Below are 16961 nucleotides of genomic sequence, written 5' to 3' on the forward strand. Positions count from 1 at the left end.
TTAATATATGTATTTATATTTAACTTTTATTATTTAATTCCTTAAATTTTTTTTTATTTTTGAAATATTTATAAAAAATATTAAATAAATGTAATAAACTTTATTCTGTTAATTGCCTCAAATTTTTTATTAATCTATAATAATTTATAATTTATATACTTGATTTAAATTCAAATATTAAAATTGTCTGGTTGTCATTAAAAAAGTACAAAAATTCAATTAAAATTAATTATTTAAACTTTTATTTTTATAAATTAAATTTATTTTCTTATTTTTATTTTTGCTCTCTCTCTCTCTATGGGTAAATATAAATTTTTCTTTATCTTTCCTCTCATTTTGCTTTCTCTCCTTTATTTCATTTAAATTAAAAAACATTTTATTAGCATATGTACAAATAAATAAAATTAATAATCTCAACTCTCATATAAATTTTGGATTGATCACGTCATACTAGTCCCCAACTTATAGAGACTGATGTAACTTGAAAAACTATTAGAGTTTTTCCTAAAATTATAACTAAAAGAACATATGAAACCTGTTAAAATACATGTGATACATAAAACTTGGCTCTATGTCAATCAAACATATTTAAATACATAAATATGCATATATCCTCTCTGTGAGGATCAAAAGGAAATATTTACAGTCCAAAGCTTCTAACTACCTATATGTATGTACAGTAATCTAAAACAAAATAAATATATAAAAGAGTGTACTGGCTCGACCTCTACTAGACTTTACAGCTAGTGAAGTGGAACATAGGACAATACTGAAAGATAGACTGCTAGTACTAGTATCTGCAAAAATGATCTGAAATATTAAAAATTAATGGATAAGTACAGTTATTTAGTAAGCAGATAAATAAATAACAAAGGAGGAACACATGAGATTTTGGTACTTAATAATACCAATATGCTTTTTTAGAATAAGTCAGTGAATATATATTAATTAATCAAAATCACATAACTAAACTAAAATAAAAATTTATGCTGCAAAAATATTAATGAAATAAAGTTGTTGAAATATCATAAAATATGTAATATCTTTATATACTTGCAATACACTTCTTGTAAATAGTGCTAGCATCTGTAGCACTGGCATCTCAAGCGCATATAATAAACTGTGGAAGCCTGAAAGTAATGCTAGCATATTAGGCTATATGATGACTCTATTGATCCAAGAGCAATAAAAATACTGGTCATATGCATATGCAAATCTATCCCAAAAAGGCGACTACCTAATATACATCCTAAAGTCTATGTGTATATCAAGTGTTGTCCCAAAGACAATGTAAATAATAGCTCAGCTAAAAATAAATCGCTCTTCATCAAGGTGTTATATATTTGATGCATATATTGAGTGTATTCGACTATTTATTCAATTGTAATTATAAATCTTATTTTATTTATTAATAAAGCATAAAATTACAATTCTTTGTTCTTATTTATATAATTAGAAATAATATAAATAATTTACATTTAATAAAATGACAATATTATATATTTATTAACTCACCTGTATAATAAACAAAACAAAATCTAGATACTTGGAGCACCCCTAAAATCTACCGCTGGAGCTAAATCACTTCTTAGAATATAAAGAGAAAGAATAATATATCAAGAATGGAATTTAACTCTCAGGATGTAAGTACGAAAAGTAAAATATATGATATACTTTTGAAAATTTTAATAGAAGACTGGCAATATAAATATTCTCTGAAAATCTAATGGCTCTAACCAGCACTCAACATACCATAGATGATTAAAATATAAGCCTACACAATATAAATGTATATAAAGAAGTATCCACCAATTTAAATTTCAATTCAAGGGAGGGAACTCGCAGTTGAAGAAAGAACAATAAATTCTCTGGTTTTGTTTTTGGTTCTAAGACTTTAGGTCTCCTCTTCTGCCAGTGTTCGCGATGGTTCCTTGCCTCATCCAGGCAGGGGATGGCTCCCTCGTCCATGCCCGATAGGGGGTTTTCTTCCTCGTTGCCCTTGGGTGGTGGTGTAAATACTTGGTTTTTTGGCTTAATTTGGGTTACAGGTAGTACTTTTATCAGAGAGGAAGATCGTTAGGAAACCTGCTCTATAGTCGACCCTATGGTTCTTGCTGCATGTGGATATCGGTGGGGGTTTCGATGGTTCTACTTTTTGTTGCTCTGCTCTAGGGGTTCCAGTCTTTAGGTATTGTATCTCTGGGGACTTTTCTTCTGCTTGTTGTAAGCAACTCGTCCATTAAAGACTAAAGGAGATTGGGATGTCAAGAGCTCTTCTATGCTGCTCTTAGAGCCGTGGAGTTTGGTCCTTGGGTTTTTTGTGACAAAGCAACTAAGGAGATCGATTTACTGAGGTTTTTGTTTTTATGGCCTCTTTGAGCTTCAGTCGATTTAAAATCTGTTTTAGAGAGGTCATCTTCTCCAACTCGATCTTCTCTAGAGGTTGACGTTGCAGGATGGTTGATCGTCGAGTATAGTGTACAAGCGGTGGCAAGGGCTCCCCCTCAGATCGTGCTAGGTGGGAATGAAGCGGGTTTTCCTTTTGGGTTGGGTCCTAGTAACTGCTTTGGTTGTGTAAGGCTTTGGGTCTTTTATGTAGGGCTTGGACACTGTAATTTTTTGAAGGGACCTTACTTTATATTTGAAATTGGGCTGTGGATCCCTTTGTTTCTTTTGTATTGGTCCATTCTGTACTATTACTATGGTTTTTAATGATTATCTATCCTATCTTTTTCAAGAAAAAAAAAATTACATTTCAATTCCTTAACTAATATATATTCTTGAACCTCCATGAGTTTATTTCGTATATTGCTCAAAATAATCTATCATACCCATCTCGCAGCTAACTATTCATTGTGTTGTCCATACCATTAACAAGTTCATACCATAAAAATTTAAAATATAATTATGACTCTACATTGTTTAATGCCAATTTAACCTATTACCTTAATTTAAACATACTTAGAATAATTTCAATTACCGTTCACAACTTCCACTTCCTTTACATGCCCTTAAACTCATCGATTTTAAACAATATTAAGAAGGGTATCCACAGTCAATTAGGGCACATATATATATATATATATATATATATATATATATATATATATATATATATATATATATATATATATATATCCTGTCATCATCACGCCCAAAGGTAGCCATCAATTTAAGCAAATTTATCAATGAAAACACGTCCCTCCAAAATTCAATTCCCTTCTTCCTTCAAACGCTAACTCAAATGTAGACTTGGGAAAAATTTATATAGACAAGTAGATGCAGAAAGAGTTACCATGGTGAAGTATGGCTAAAAATAAGGATCAAAGCACCAAAAATTGTAAAGGGCAGCTGTTGTTCTCCCTTTTGCTTCTTAATTTTGCAACATAAATTTTGTTTTAAGGGAGGAAGACGGTGAATAGGCTGTGAAGTTATTTGGCCAAAAACTAGTAGAATTTTAGTAGTTTAGCTTCTTCCCTATTTCTGCTATAAGAACCGAAAATATTGCGCCCTTCTTTTGCTCTGTTTTCCTTTTTTGTGTAGAAACTTCATTCCAATTCATTTTCTTTTTTTTTTTTTTTGTTATATATTTATATGTATTATTTGATTTTTCTCTCTTTTTATTTTACTTTGCTATTTGGTTCCATTGGACCGACTATTACAAATGATATTAAATATAAATTTATTTTTATAAAATATATTTATTTTATTATTTTATTAATCTCTAATTTTTTATGTCTACTTAATTTTAATGATTATTTTTTTATCTTATTTTTTTATGCATATAATATAGCTATTTGAAATTTATATTTATTTTTTCTCTTCGAATCTTTGAATTTTATGTAAGTATTTTAATATAATATTTTGATACAACTAATTTTTATTTTTTGGATAATATAATTTATATTATAAAGTTATATAATAATCAAAACTATAATTTTATTATAGAGATTTTGTTTTAAATTTTTTTGAATTGACAAAAAAAAATTATTATAGTTTGATATTTTGTGTGATTTTCATTTACTCTTATTTTTTATACTATATATGTATTTGTGAGAATAATTTTATCGTTGTTCTTAGCTTGGCCTTTCAACAAAAATTTTCTGGTTTTGCCCCTCAGTGAAAAAGAGATGAAGAGGGTGGGAGGAGTAAGGGTGAGTGGGTGGTGAGAGTAAGGGGTAGAAGAGAAATGAAGAAAGAATTTTATTTTTATTTTTTAAAAATTTAATTTCAAGTAGATTCACATTTATAATAGATTTTTTTTTCTAATTTTCTATTTAATGCCACAACAATATTACTTTGTTAACGACATAAAACTATAGGTCTCTTTTTGTCATTTTCATCAAAAATAAAACCAAATGATCTTACTTGAAAAACGCTAAAACCACAAAGTAATTTTTTTATATATACTTTCCTCTAGATAATAATAATAATAATAATAATAATAATAATAATAATAATAATAATAATAATATGGCTAAATATATATAATTTCATCTCTAAATTTTATCCAAAAAAGTCTTGCCGCAGCTAGAATTTTTAAAACATCCCCTTACACAACTAAACTTATGAGCCCTGGACCAGAGAGTGAAGCTCTGATTTTTTTTTTTTTACTACAATAGAGCCAAAAATAAAAAAAAATTTAAAATAAAAAAATTTAATTTTAATAAAAAAAAAAAAAAAAAATGTTTTGTTTACTATTGAAATATGAAATTTACAAAATCAGCAATTAAACCCTCACGTTTAATTAATATTTCAAATTGACTCGACTGTCAATATATACTTGATGGGAGTTCTATATTAACTGTCATATCATACTGAACAAAAAATCTGTCATTTAATAAAACAAAATAAAATTCTTCCTTCTCTATATAGTTAACTTTTTTTTCAAATAAATTATTTTATCATTTACTTATTTATTAATTTATTTGTCTTTGGCAATACTTGAACTCTGCTTTACAAATCATTAATCAATGTAATATTTTTATTGCACTTTTTGCCGAGTTACATTCATTTCTCAGTGATTTTATTATTAATCTCCTTCAACTCTGTAACTTTCTCCCTAGGAGAATTTATTTGCTGAAGCAAACGCGCCGATAGCTCCTTTATCAGATCATTGCAGTGTGGATCAAACTAGTAAAAGAAAGAACAACCATCCCCTAAATCAATTACCCATTAATATCAACTACCAACAAATTTATAAAGTGCAACATATAACCAAAAAGTCAAAATAAAAGCTATTACAATTATCTTATAAACACCAAATCTGAAAAATCCATGCCCAATATTTCCCATTGTCCAAGATGTATAAAGTGCAACTCTCACTCTATTTACAAAGCACTACTGATTCATCCTAAACATCTTAATCCATGGGGTTGAACCTTCACTTCTATACATACAATCAGCAGGTAAAGACTTGAATCAGCGGATCAAAAGAAGTTTCGAGAAGAAGCAACAGCTTACATGCATGTTCAGATTGAATTAGTGCAAGAATAGAGTAACGATCGATTTTGTAAAATTGTTTATTAAAGAATTTCTCATAGTGAAGAAGTTGAAATTAATTTGAAATTTCTAATATATCTTCACCAATAATGATATGCTAGCCCACTTGAAACTGCCATAAAGTACAGTCGAATTGATTTAAGACATCAATTAAACGTAAAAATTTAATTAACAATTATGTAAACTTTAAAACTTTTTTTTTGGCAATTAATCCTAAAAAATTTCCATTACCTTATAAAATCTAATCCCAAACAAAGTATTAACCTCCTCACCTATTTCATCTATTGAATAAATGTTTTCATAGATGAAAACCTTCATACGAACTCATTTTAGCCTTTGTCTATATGGATTCTTATCAAACTAGATAAATGGTAATTTGTATAATTGACATCCCATATTCTAATAATTGCCAAAACAAAAAAAATGTACATATTAAACAAAAATCTTAAAGAACACCCAAATGCAACTACTTGATTCTGATTTTTAGTATACAAATTGATAGCTGTAAACTACACCTTGATTCTGATTCTGTATGCTATGTTACATGTACCACTCCTTTTCTTCCTTTATCACTTCTAACAAACATGAAGCTTAATCAAATTATTGGCACTAAATGTCTTACAACACAGGATAAGCATAAAATCTACAAGACACACCTGATGTTACAGCTGCAATGCGGAATGCGGAAACCTACAACTACAACCATGACCTCACTGCATTATAATTGTTCAGCAGATGATTTCCAAGTTCCGTACACTTGGATCATAATCAATTATCACGAAAACTCAGAAGTTATCAAGTAAGGTCATAGGGTTAATCTCCAAAATAACTTTCTAGTGGGGTAATATATTGCTTTCATTTCGTCATTCTCGTGGCCGGGCCAACCAGAGAGAACTAAGGGCTCGAAGCCTGGAGAAGTAATCATTTATTGCCAGAAGGGCACGGGCTGATTGCCGTGTTGTCAATATGCGGTGCATTTGTTCAAGTGTTTGTTGTCTCAGATTATCAGCCTGATAATTGCCAAAGCAAAAACAAAAATAAGCAATCGATAGTGCCAATCCAATAGAACAAAATAATGACACAAAGAAGATGACTGATAATCATAATCAGGATGATAAAAATATATTGCATAAGGCAGAACTTTAGATCCATAATACTGCAACTTGGAAAATAGCACGAGCTTGCTAAGTCGCCTTTTCCAAGTTTTGAAGTTCAACCCTGGAACCTAAGGAAACCGTCCAAGCTCAAATAAGTCTTTCCAATGAGATTTAGATAAAAAGACACTGTAACAAGCAAAAGCTTTTATCTTCCAAGAGAGAGAGAGAGAGAGAGAGAAGCATTTACATAAAAAATCGAGAGGATTTTAAAAAGAAAGTAGCAAGTTTAAAAAAAAAAAAATCAAAAAATATGAAAAAAATGAAAAAGAAAATTTCAAAATCAAAGGCTGGAAGTTTAAAACAAAAAAACCAGAGTTGTAGCTCAAAATGAAATCTAAACATCCTCCATCAAATTCCTCGCTGCATTCCAATCAACAATTGCAACTCAAAACCCCCAATAGTTGCATTTATATAGGTTTTTGAATCACGAATTTGATATTGAGCTTTTACTTCAAATTACAAGAATAAAGACCTGACCCTATAAAGGTGGGAATATGCATCTTCAACAAATCTACAGTGTATTTAAAATTTCACCTCCTTGATAGATATTTCACATTCATCCTTAAAACAATCTTGCTTTCTCATTCATAAATCTAACCCATTCATGAATCTAAACTTGATCAGCCAAAAAAAAAAAAAAAAGAAGATGCATTTTCAAATCCTCCATCTAAAAATAAGAAAATACCCACTACTATTCATATGGAACCTAATTTAACATTATCCAGCACTTTTACTCAAAATATCCAACCACTGAACTTCAAGAAAAATTTGCGGATTTTAATAATATCTTTTCAATTCAATAAAGGGCATGAGTTAAATGAAAGCAGAACGAAAATGGGTCATCCAATCTGGTGAGGAACTATGCATCTAACCTTCTATGAATCTATTTGGCATTGTAGTTAGAATTGTTGTTGAGAAGACACCCTCAAAAATGTTATTAGACACCCTTAAATTTTCATTTTACTTTAAATTTGACATGTTTCAGTCAAAAGAACTTCATAACAACGAAGACCCCTTTGGGATTGAGGATATGGAGCCAAAAAAGCTCTTTTTTGGAAAAACACAATTTTTAGATACTATTACAAAAAACAATTTAGTTATTTTGGAGTTCTTATAACTACAACATATCAATTTTAACTTTAAACTAATTTTTAATACCCTCTAGCTAACATATTTAAGGAGGTGTTTTGCTCAACCGCAACTCCAAGTCTCCAATAACAACGTCAAACATATCCAAAATTAAACAGGCTCTATCAACTGAAGCTTTCAGCTTCCACAGGCGGTTTTGGGTTATCATTCTAAACACCACAACTTACCAAATCCTTTAAGTGCAAACCACTAGTCCACAGGAGACCGATATCCTGCTTCACTGCTAATCCATACATAAATATTTATAAATTTTAGAATACCAAAATTATGGCTTCATCTATGAACCATGAAAAAAAAAGGGCCATGGGGAATGCTTTATCTATTTTAGTTGTTTATTTGTTTGATTTTGGAATTGACTATAAGATTTGTATGACCTTTTCATGGTTCTAGGAAATGGGTATTCTACTAAAAGACTTACCTTTTGTTGTTTGAATTTCTTCTCCCTTCTTTTTCTTAATTTTTCTAAAACAACCACTGGTTTCGATATTTACTCTTAATGGGTCATATGGAAGTTGTACAAAAGAAGTCACAGTATTTTCCAGTTTTACAACTTAATTTGAACAACTATAAGATATCAATTTGCATTTTAAAACCTGTAAAAGGGCATCATCTAATTTGACAAAAACAAATTCAACGTCGTTTACCCCTTGCAAAAGGGCATCATCTAATTTGACAAAAACAAATTAAACGTTGGTTCATATTAGGTATCACAATATACAACGCTAATCATTTGGGGGAGGAAAAAAAAAAAAAAAAAAAAAAAAAACCCTGCAATGAATCAGCACAATTTTCTACTTCTTGCATATCCAATAGTTAGATTTAATAAAGAGTACCAGATATCATATGAAAACGCCTTTCATTTCCTAGCGCAACAAATGTGTAGCATACTAGTACGTGCTTGCATGTGTCTATCACACATGCCAATAAATTTTTTTTTTTTGGGTCTAGGGATTCCATGTGTAGCACCCTAGGTCCACCTAAGCCAAATAACTTTCAGACTCAAACCACTTGGCCTAAAATGGTTAATCCAAATTATTAACTTAGGGTTATTTAAATCTAGGCTAATTGGACCAAAAAATCCAAACCTTTGTGCTTATTGACTATTTTATCCAAAGATCTCAATTTCAAATCAATTGACCCTAACTTTAAAATTCAAACAAATTTTATACAACACTCAAAATCAGTTTAGGGATATTTGGCTTTTATCCAGCTAAATCACCCTAAAATATATCTATAAAATTTGCTGCTGACATTCTTGCGCAACGAATCTACTGCAAGGCTATTATTGAAGTTGCTAATCATGAATTATCCCCAAATTGATTTTGAATGTTGGATAAAATTTCTTTTGAATTTTAAAGTTTGGGTCAATTGGTACAAAATTGAGACGTGTGGATAAAATTGTCAATAAGTGCAAAAGTTTGGATTTTTTTGGCCCATTTAGCCCGAAATTTCTTACCACCCTCGCACTAGTACCACCCATATATCCCACCAACAACCTCTGCAACTTAAATTTATGACGTCAGTGTCACAATTCATGCTACCATGTTATGCTAACCCAATGCTGTTATGTTGTGCTAAGCCCATGCTATTGTACCATGCTGGTATAATTGTCAAGTTAGATACAGCACTAGGTATTGTGGTTTGCAAGTGCCTCAAGCAGCTCCACCTTATCTCTAGCCGTGGGTAACCCTTTGCTCGCAAATCCACCAACTCCAAGATGGCTCTTATACCCATTGTAACGCATTTGATCCAACTAGCCCAAACAACTTTCAGGTCCAAACCACTTAGCCCAAAATGATTAACCCAAATAATTTTATTACTTGGGGACTAGGGTATATAAACACTTTAACAACCCCATTCCTCACCAATGTGGAACAGTGCATTATGCCATAACAAAAACATTCCAAATGGTTTAAGTGTCTAGCAAACTGACTTTCGGAACACACAAGGAGAAACCTAATTGGCTTGCTTATAGATGACCAATACAAATGAGAGAGAGAGAGAGAGAGAGAGAGAGAGACACCCAGACTCTTGACAAAATGAGATCCAAAATGGGATCAAAATAAGAAAATGAATACTCATAGATCATTCTGCTTGTCCTAATGATATCATGAAAGCTGCTAAGTATTTCAAGGATCCACTCCACTCTCGCTGAATTTTCTTTTTCACATCCCCACTAATTATTGGGAACATAGGAAAAAACAAGACATAAATCTAAAGAGAAATACCTGGCGAAGGAACCCCTCTAGAGTCCCTAGCTTTCCCATGGCCATGGCCATCTGACCCATATAGTTTGCCACATTCCCAGAAGAACCAGATGAACCAGGCGTTCCATTGGCCAATGTCTCAGCCAAAGATTGTTGTAGTGCTTCCATTCCTTGTGACAAAGCATCTTCAGCCTGTTGGGATGATTGTTGCAAATTGTAGATGCCCATCAACTGTTGCTCTGTTAAAGGCTCCAATTGATTCACAAGAAGCTATACAAATTTCAAAAAATTCTAATTCAGTCTAGGCGACAGAACATGAAATGCATTCATTTAGTACAAAATGGAGAATTTAGGGAGGAGGGTTATAAGAAGTTAGTTTAATAGATAAAGTTAGGAATGAAGGGCACAAAATTCAAAACCACTGTTTTCCAGAGTTATATGAGGATATTTAAATAAGAAGAAAACTATGATTCATCATATTTTCATATACAATGATAAAATCAGCGTTCCAATACTAGATGGCAAAAACAGAAAAGAAAAAAAAAAAAAGGGCTCTTCGTCTCTAATAGACTAATACAAATATTTTGAAACTACCAATTGTGTCCTTGTTACAAAGTTTTAAAAAAATCCAAAGGGTTTTGAGCCAAAAATTATAAACATTAAAGAAAGAATATAACTCGACTACATGAGATTTAGCTCTAATATTTGTATTAGTTTTACATGTCCAAAATGAGCACAATCAGGCATCAAGTAGAACATGGGAACGCAGACTAACTTATTCGCTCCCCCCACACCCACCACAACCACCCCCCCCCCCCCCCAAAAAAAAAAATAAAAAATAAAAAATAAAAATAAAAAATAAAACACATTCCAACACACAAGAAATAACATGATAACATTAAATAAAGATAGAAACCATGTAAGGAGCAAGCTAAGGGGCAACAATGAAAACTCAACAATTCTTAAGTCTTACTCAATTAGACACTGATAAACAGACCATATTTATATGGCCCCTTGCAAAATGGAAAAATATTACTTTAACATAATGATCAGCCTATCCACACCACCTCATGGTATAGATTGGAATGTTTGATGTATGCTAACAATGTACCTCTTCCCTTCATCAAACATCCTAGCTAAAAAACAAATAACCTTGATAGCCAACATTTTCTATTCAACAACCCCACTACAGTAAAAAAAATTGAATATTCCAAAAAGTCCCACAACATCTAATACAAACCAGTTATGATATATGAATTCTAATACAGTAGAGGTTAACTCCTTTGCCCATGAAAATGAGCAGCTAGAATTCAAATGGTCTACAAAGAAAATAGCCGATGTGACATTTTTTTATATTGCATTGTGCCCAATTACAAATCCAGCCACCAGAAGAGGGAAGCCTGTGTATTACAAAATTAAAAGAACTGAAGAAAAACATAAAGGAAATGCTAGGACAAAACTCACCTTCAGTGTCTCAGACGAGCGGAACCCACCTATCCACATGAAACACCGCTCTGCTGGTGTCTTCCACATTCCTGACAAGATGTGGAAAACATCAGCTTTTGCTGCAACACCCTTCAGCCTGAAAATGTCATTGAAGTGTGCTATGACATTGTCAACTATAGTTCGAAGTTCAGTGTCTCCTGCATGTGAATTGACTGCAGCTCTCAGTTCGTTTATCTGCCTGTTGTGTTCTTCTAGCCACCGTGCATATTCTACATCAAATGCCAAGGCACCTGTAGAATAATGCAACAAAATAATTATTTCACAATTAAATATTCATATCATGTAATAACTTGAGAACACTTGCATCCAGTGAAGAGACACAAACAAATCCAATGTAAGAGAAATTAAAAAAATAATACGCAAACAATATTTGAATCATATAACAAGCTAAGATCAATATAAACTGGGGTTTTAAAGAACAGAAACAAACCAAATTGCTACTACTATCATGAACTGTTTTACAAAATTAGCAAAATAGCTTAAATAAACATTAAATGAACAATTTAATTAAACATCACACTAATCGTGTATACTTGACAATTTATGGTTCAAAAAAAAAGGTCAAAGCAATAGTTCATTACAAAAAGATACTTTTACATAACATTTATATTTTTAAACAAATAGATTGTAATTTTGAATTAACGCAATAAATTGATAAAATAAGTAACAAATATGGGTTGATGGTCTAAATAAAAGATTAAAAGAAATAAAATTCTTTTAAGGATTAAAATTATATATTAAAAAAAACATGGAAATCCAATTAGTGCTGCCCTCCACTCTATGCAGGTACAACCCTCACTTCCCCCCACCCCCTCCCTCTCTCTCTCTTTCCCTCTCCCTCTCCTTCTCCTTCTCCCCTGCAGGATGTTACAGCTGTTGCACCATTAGCAAAATATTGATGTAATAGACGTTACACCTAATACTCTGGTGATTCTTGCTGATTTGCAACTCACAGGAGGCGTATCAGAAAATATCAAAGTGGACCTTAACAACATTAAATTCATATTGGCTAATATTTAAAACCCCTACAGGATTTCTAGAATTGTGGATGGCATTCACTTGATCCCACATGACATGAAAAACTCCACTTGAAGTCACCAAATCCATCATAGCATTACCAAATACACATCCACATGCAAAAGGGGGAAACAAAAGGAGTAATAAGAAAAGGACTAGAAAGAGATTGAACTACCATTTCCACTCATTGAATGAGATTGATCTCCAGAGCTTGAAATAAAAATGCCCTACATTCAAGCAAGTTAATTAAAAACAATAAAAAATGATGAAAAATTATCTCAAATGGAGATGGGAAACACAATAAAATACATCTTTCTATGTCATAAAAGTAGTAACAAGCAAACCTGTTGGCGGGCTCTTTGGAGCTCTTGCTCAAGTTGAGTTAGCTTCAGCCGACTGCTCTCCAATTGTTGTACGTATGCCTGTAAATGGGAAAGGATAGAAGGGAAGTTTGGTAACAAATATGTTAGACCATACAATCTGAGTCAAACACATATGCATCTCTCCTTCAGAATCACAATTCATAGAATTAACAGAATGAATAAGATGCAAATAAATCTCAACAGGACCTACTTTTTTCCTTAGCCGGCTTTTTCTGGCAGCTTCACGATTTTGAGCAAGTCTGCGTAATGTCTGCAAAATAATAATTAAAAGAAAAAAAATAATAAAAAGGAATCAATATATTATCATATTGAGCAGTGTTTTTCATGAACAAAAAAATCAGCTTAAATCATTTGACCTTTTGATCCCCTGCTTTTTCTTTTGATTTATCACTACAATCAGATGCCATGATGGCAGTTGATTGTCCTCTTTCAAGCTGCAGAAAGTAAGGGATAAAATTATTACCCATCACTGACCAACAACCTTCCCATTCTACCAGGGAAGAAAATTTCCTTCCCAGTGAGAAGACAGATTTTTGTTGCCGCATTGAAAATAAAAGTTACTTTTCAATATCAAGAGAGAGGGAAACATGCTAAAAAGAATAAATCAATGAACATTTTCCACAAATAAGAATATGCTGAATGATGAACAAAGAGACTTCACCCTTTGATTTTTGTCATCTGTGTCATCTGTCGAGGTATCCGTTCTAGGACTCCCATCTGCAACATTGGTCTCTCCCCAATTTTCATGACGGCTACCAAGCATAGGAACTGGATTTGACTGTGATTCTTTCTGCAGTGGCAATGTTTGGGTACGCGCAACAACAGCAGACAGATTTATATCTGAGGATGCAAGCGACTGAAACTCCAAGTGGAGTTTTGAGAGATAGACAGAGTTTGAGTAATTTTTAATTAAGTACTATAAAAATACAGAATTGTGAAGAAAAGATAAAGATATACCTTATTCAAATTGCCAAATTGGATGTCAGTGCCTATTGCCTGGCTGCTGGATTTTAACTGATTATAAACAGGATCTGAAAGACAAAATAACAAATTAAAAGGAATGTATCAGAATTTAGTGCCCAGTAAAATATATTAACCAAAACCGCTAGCTTGACCCTTAGGAAATAACACAACTTGACAACATGATCTAAGCAACATATCCATATCTTAACTGATCACACTGCAAGTTGGAATCATTTGATCTGAAATGACTCCTTGTAATGCTGTGTGAGAATATGATGATGATGATGATGATTTTTCACAAGGCACAATAAACACCAAATTATGCAAAATTTAATTTTGCATGTGTATGAAAAGTGTTGCAGAGAAAATGAACCCATGCTGGTCAATATATCATGGCATTTAATATTTTTTAGCCCCTATATTATGTAAGATATGGCAAATTGCAAGGCAACAGACTCACAGCAGCTAAATCAGAAGATTGAGCACAAGAGTTGGGAGCCCATAGACAACAAGTCAGGAAATAAAAGAGAAACAATAACATAATACAATTAATGCTTGACACAATTAGAGATTATGTCGATTGTCGAAAGAACACAAAGTGCACAAACAAAATTAGAAGTTGAAGGATCACCACAAAGAGAGGGAAAAAAAAAAAAAAGAAAAAGAAAAAGAGGTGCTCCTAACAAAAGAAAGAACTGAAACTACATACTTCTGCTAAGGTCAACAGAAGCATCTTCTATGCGAAATCCCAGTGATTGTTCAAGGGTTCCAAAATCTGCAATTCGAGATCGTATACTATTTCCTTCGGTGCCCCTGAAAACCATATATCAGAACAGTAAATGCATAGATTGATGATTCAAAAAGCAAAGAATAGATTAGCACTTTGAACCCAAATTGAATTATTAAAATATATGTTGTTTTGTATAATCTACATTCAATCAACAAATAGCATGTACATGCGAAGCAAAACTTTCAAACTCTTAAAAAAATATAATAATTGTAAATTCTGAAAGACAAAACTCCATATCATAGAAAATATAAAATACCCCAAGCCCCCAAACCCAATTCTGTCACTTTGCATGAAATAATTGCTCTTATCTAATACAATAGCAGATCCTAACTGATGATAATACATAAAAGATCCCCTTCTTTTCAGTTCAAAGCAAAGGATCATTCAGGGGAACTTCAATCTTAGATACATGCACTTCAAGACAGGGACTTGACTGTCAGCATACCAGATGTGCAATTAGATTTAATTATCCGCATAGTGCCATAAAAACATTACAGCTATTGCTTTCTCTCTTTTCCAAATTTAGACACAGCATCTTCAGAATAAATAATGCCCTTGCTTGGCAGAAGCAGAAACGTACCAACCATCAATATAACACTGCTCCCCCCATGACATGTCCACACAATAATCTCCTAAATACTCATCCAAGTTTTCAAGACATTCATTTCACTGCCAATAAGAGACTTCCACCCAAGAAGCATTATTAGGCTCACTTGAGACACAAAAACTTCCAGTCCAAACTCCAAACAATGATGCGAACACGTACAAAATGTAATTTTGAATATTTTAAATTCAGGTTTCCCCTAACACTGTAGGAACTAAGCAACATATTACACTTGATTTTTTAAATGCACGTGAATTTTTCCCTAAATGAGTAGAAAGTTATAACTCAAAGGTGCAGCAATTAAACGGCAACTACAACACAACAACCAATTTCAAAGAAAAAAAAGACTACCACTACAACCAGAAAACAAAAAACCAAATGCAAATCATTTAATTGTAAAATTTTAAGTAAATAAAGAAAAGGAAAAAAAAATACATGGTATTGGAAGTGGGTATTGGAGGAACGAAACTCGGCATCTCCGTTACAGCATTATTATCATTTTGCCCACTAACATTCACCCTTCTAGTACCCATGAATCACCATCGCCGCCGCCGCCGCCGCCGCCGCCGCCGCCACAAGCAACGCCACCAAATTTATTAAACCAAGCAGACCCTTATCAAAACCAACAAAATCCCACTACCCAGATATACCCACTCCGCAAAATACAAATGAAAGAATCACCGCAGCACCTCCAGTTCCGCAGAATTGCCGAGCCAAATACAACAACCCAATCCAGAACACAAACCAAGTCACAAAACAAACCTTAAAACTTTAGCAATAAGAAAAATAACATAGCCACCAAGGTTGTCCAAACAAAGAAACTCTATAGAACTCAAGAAACTTGTACCAAAGCTACCCACTAACGACAAACTGTACCAAAGCCCTGTCTTTGAGCTAAGAACGCAAAACACCCAAAGCCATCCAAACCAACCAAACCCAGTAGAGGAAAACCCGAGTAAAGAGTTGCTGCTAAAACTAATTGAGCACAATCCAGAAGCTGAAATGAAAAGAAAAATCAGAGACACAGAAAACCCTAACCAGAGAGGCTTATTGCAGATAAATAGAGTAAATTTTTGACTTTTCCTTTTGAATATAAAGAAAGGATTATTTACTTTGTGCAAAAATGGATTTTTTTCTCTCCTCTCTAATCAAATCAGGTACTTACAACAGACCCAACCTTGAAATTTGAGCTCTTTATTTATTATTTTTATTTTTTAAAAATATTTATTTATTTATTTATTTTAATGAGGGGTAGAAGTGGACTGGAGAAGTCGAGACGATCATCTCATTCGTATCTGCTCTTCGCGTCTTTTTCCACTTTCCTTCCTTTTCTTTTTTTTTTTTTTTGGGTTTTTGTTATTTTTCAAATTCAGGGTCTTTCCCTTTTTTTTTTCATACCCATTTACTCGAAATTTTTAAATCTAAATTTATATTTTTAATTAATTTGCTATGTTTTTCATAAAACGGAAAACTGATTTATGTAATTTAGTAATAACAAGCACAAATTTAAAAAAAAAAACACATATATAATTATATTAATAATATAAATTAAAATTATAGGCACTTTCAATAAAATTTTTATTCTTATATAATTTATATTTACACATATTACATAATCATTTTAAAATTTTAAATGATTAATTCACTAATAAATGGATTTTCCTTAATTTTTTAACTAAAGAT

The 16961-nt window shown here is 32.1% G+C and overlaps 1 protein-coding gene across 2 annotated transcripts; it reads right to left on the reverse strand.

Annotated features, from left to right (window-relative positions):
* Window positions 1-5947: 5947 nt before the first annotated feature.
* Window positions 5948-16445, reverse strand: LOC110635020 (transcription factor TGA2.3). 2 transcript variants are annotated; one of them, XM_021784558.2, is made up of 11 exons: window positions 15714-16444; window positions 14594-14697; window positions 13879-13952; window positions 13583-13777; window positions 13278-13355; window positions 13112-13171; window positions 12883-12960; window positions 12714-12765; window positions 11480-11751; window positions 10037-10285; window positions 5948-6512 (listed from the first exon to the last, which is right to left on the reverse strand). In XM_021784558.2, the coding sequence occupies exons 1-11, from the start codon at window positions 15809-15811 to the stop codon at window positions 6366-6368; spliced, it is 1407 nt and encodes a 468-aa protein (XP_021640250.2). In that variant the 5' UTR covers window positions 15812-16444; the 3' UTR covers window positions 5948-6365. The 2 variants fall into 2 exon arrangements, with proteins under 2 accessions (XP_021640250.2, XP_021640957.2); XM_021785265.2 differs by lacking the exon at window positions 13278-13355 and having other exon boundaries at window positions 15714-16445.
* Window positions 16446-16961: the final 516 nt, after the last annotated feature.

Source organism: Hevea brasiliensis, chromosome 5 (genome assembly GCF_030052815.1).
Source record: "Hevea brasiliensis isolate MT/VB/25A 57/8 chromosome 5, ASM3005281v1, whole genome shotgun sequence".
NCBI classification, from domain to species: Eukaryota; Viridiplantae; Streptophyta; class Magnoliopsida; order Malpighiales; family Euphorbiaceae; genus Hevea; species Hevea brasiliensis.

What these genes read in the sequence shown, in the direction of transcription:
- LOC110635020 (XM_021784558.2), bottom strand. Translation starts at nt 15,811, where the DNA reads ATGGGTACTAGAAGGGTGAATGTTAGTGGGCAAAATGATAATAATGCT. An exon ending in AATTTGGCAATTTGAATAAG is followed by an intron (nt 13,778 to 13,878) that starts GTATATCTTTAT and finishes TTGGAGTTTCAG; the next exon opens with TCGCTTGCATCCTCAGATAT. An exon ending in CAGATGACAAAAATCAAAGG is followed by an intron (nt 13,356 to 13,582) that starts GTGAAGTCTCTT and finishes TACTTTCTGCAG; the next exon opens with CTTGAAAGAGGACAATCAAC.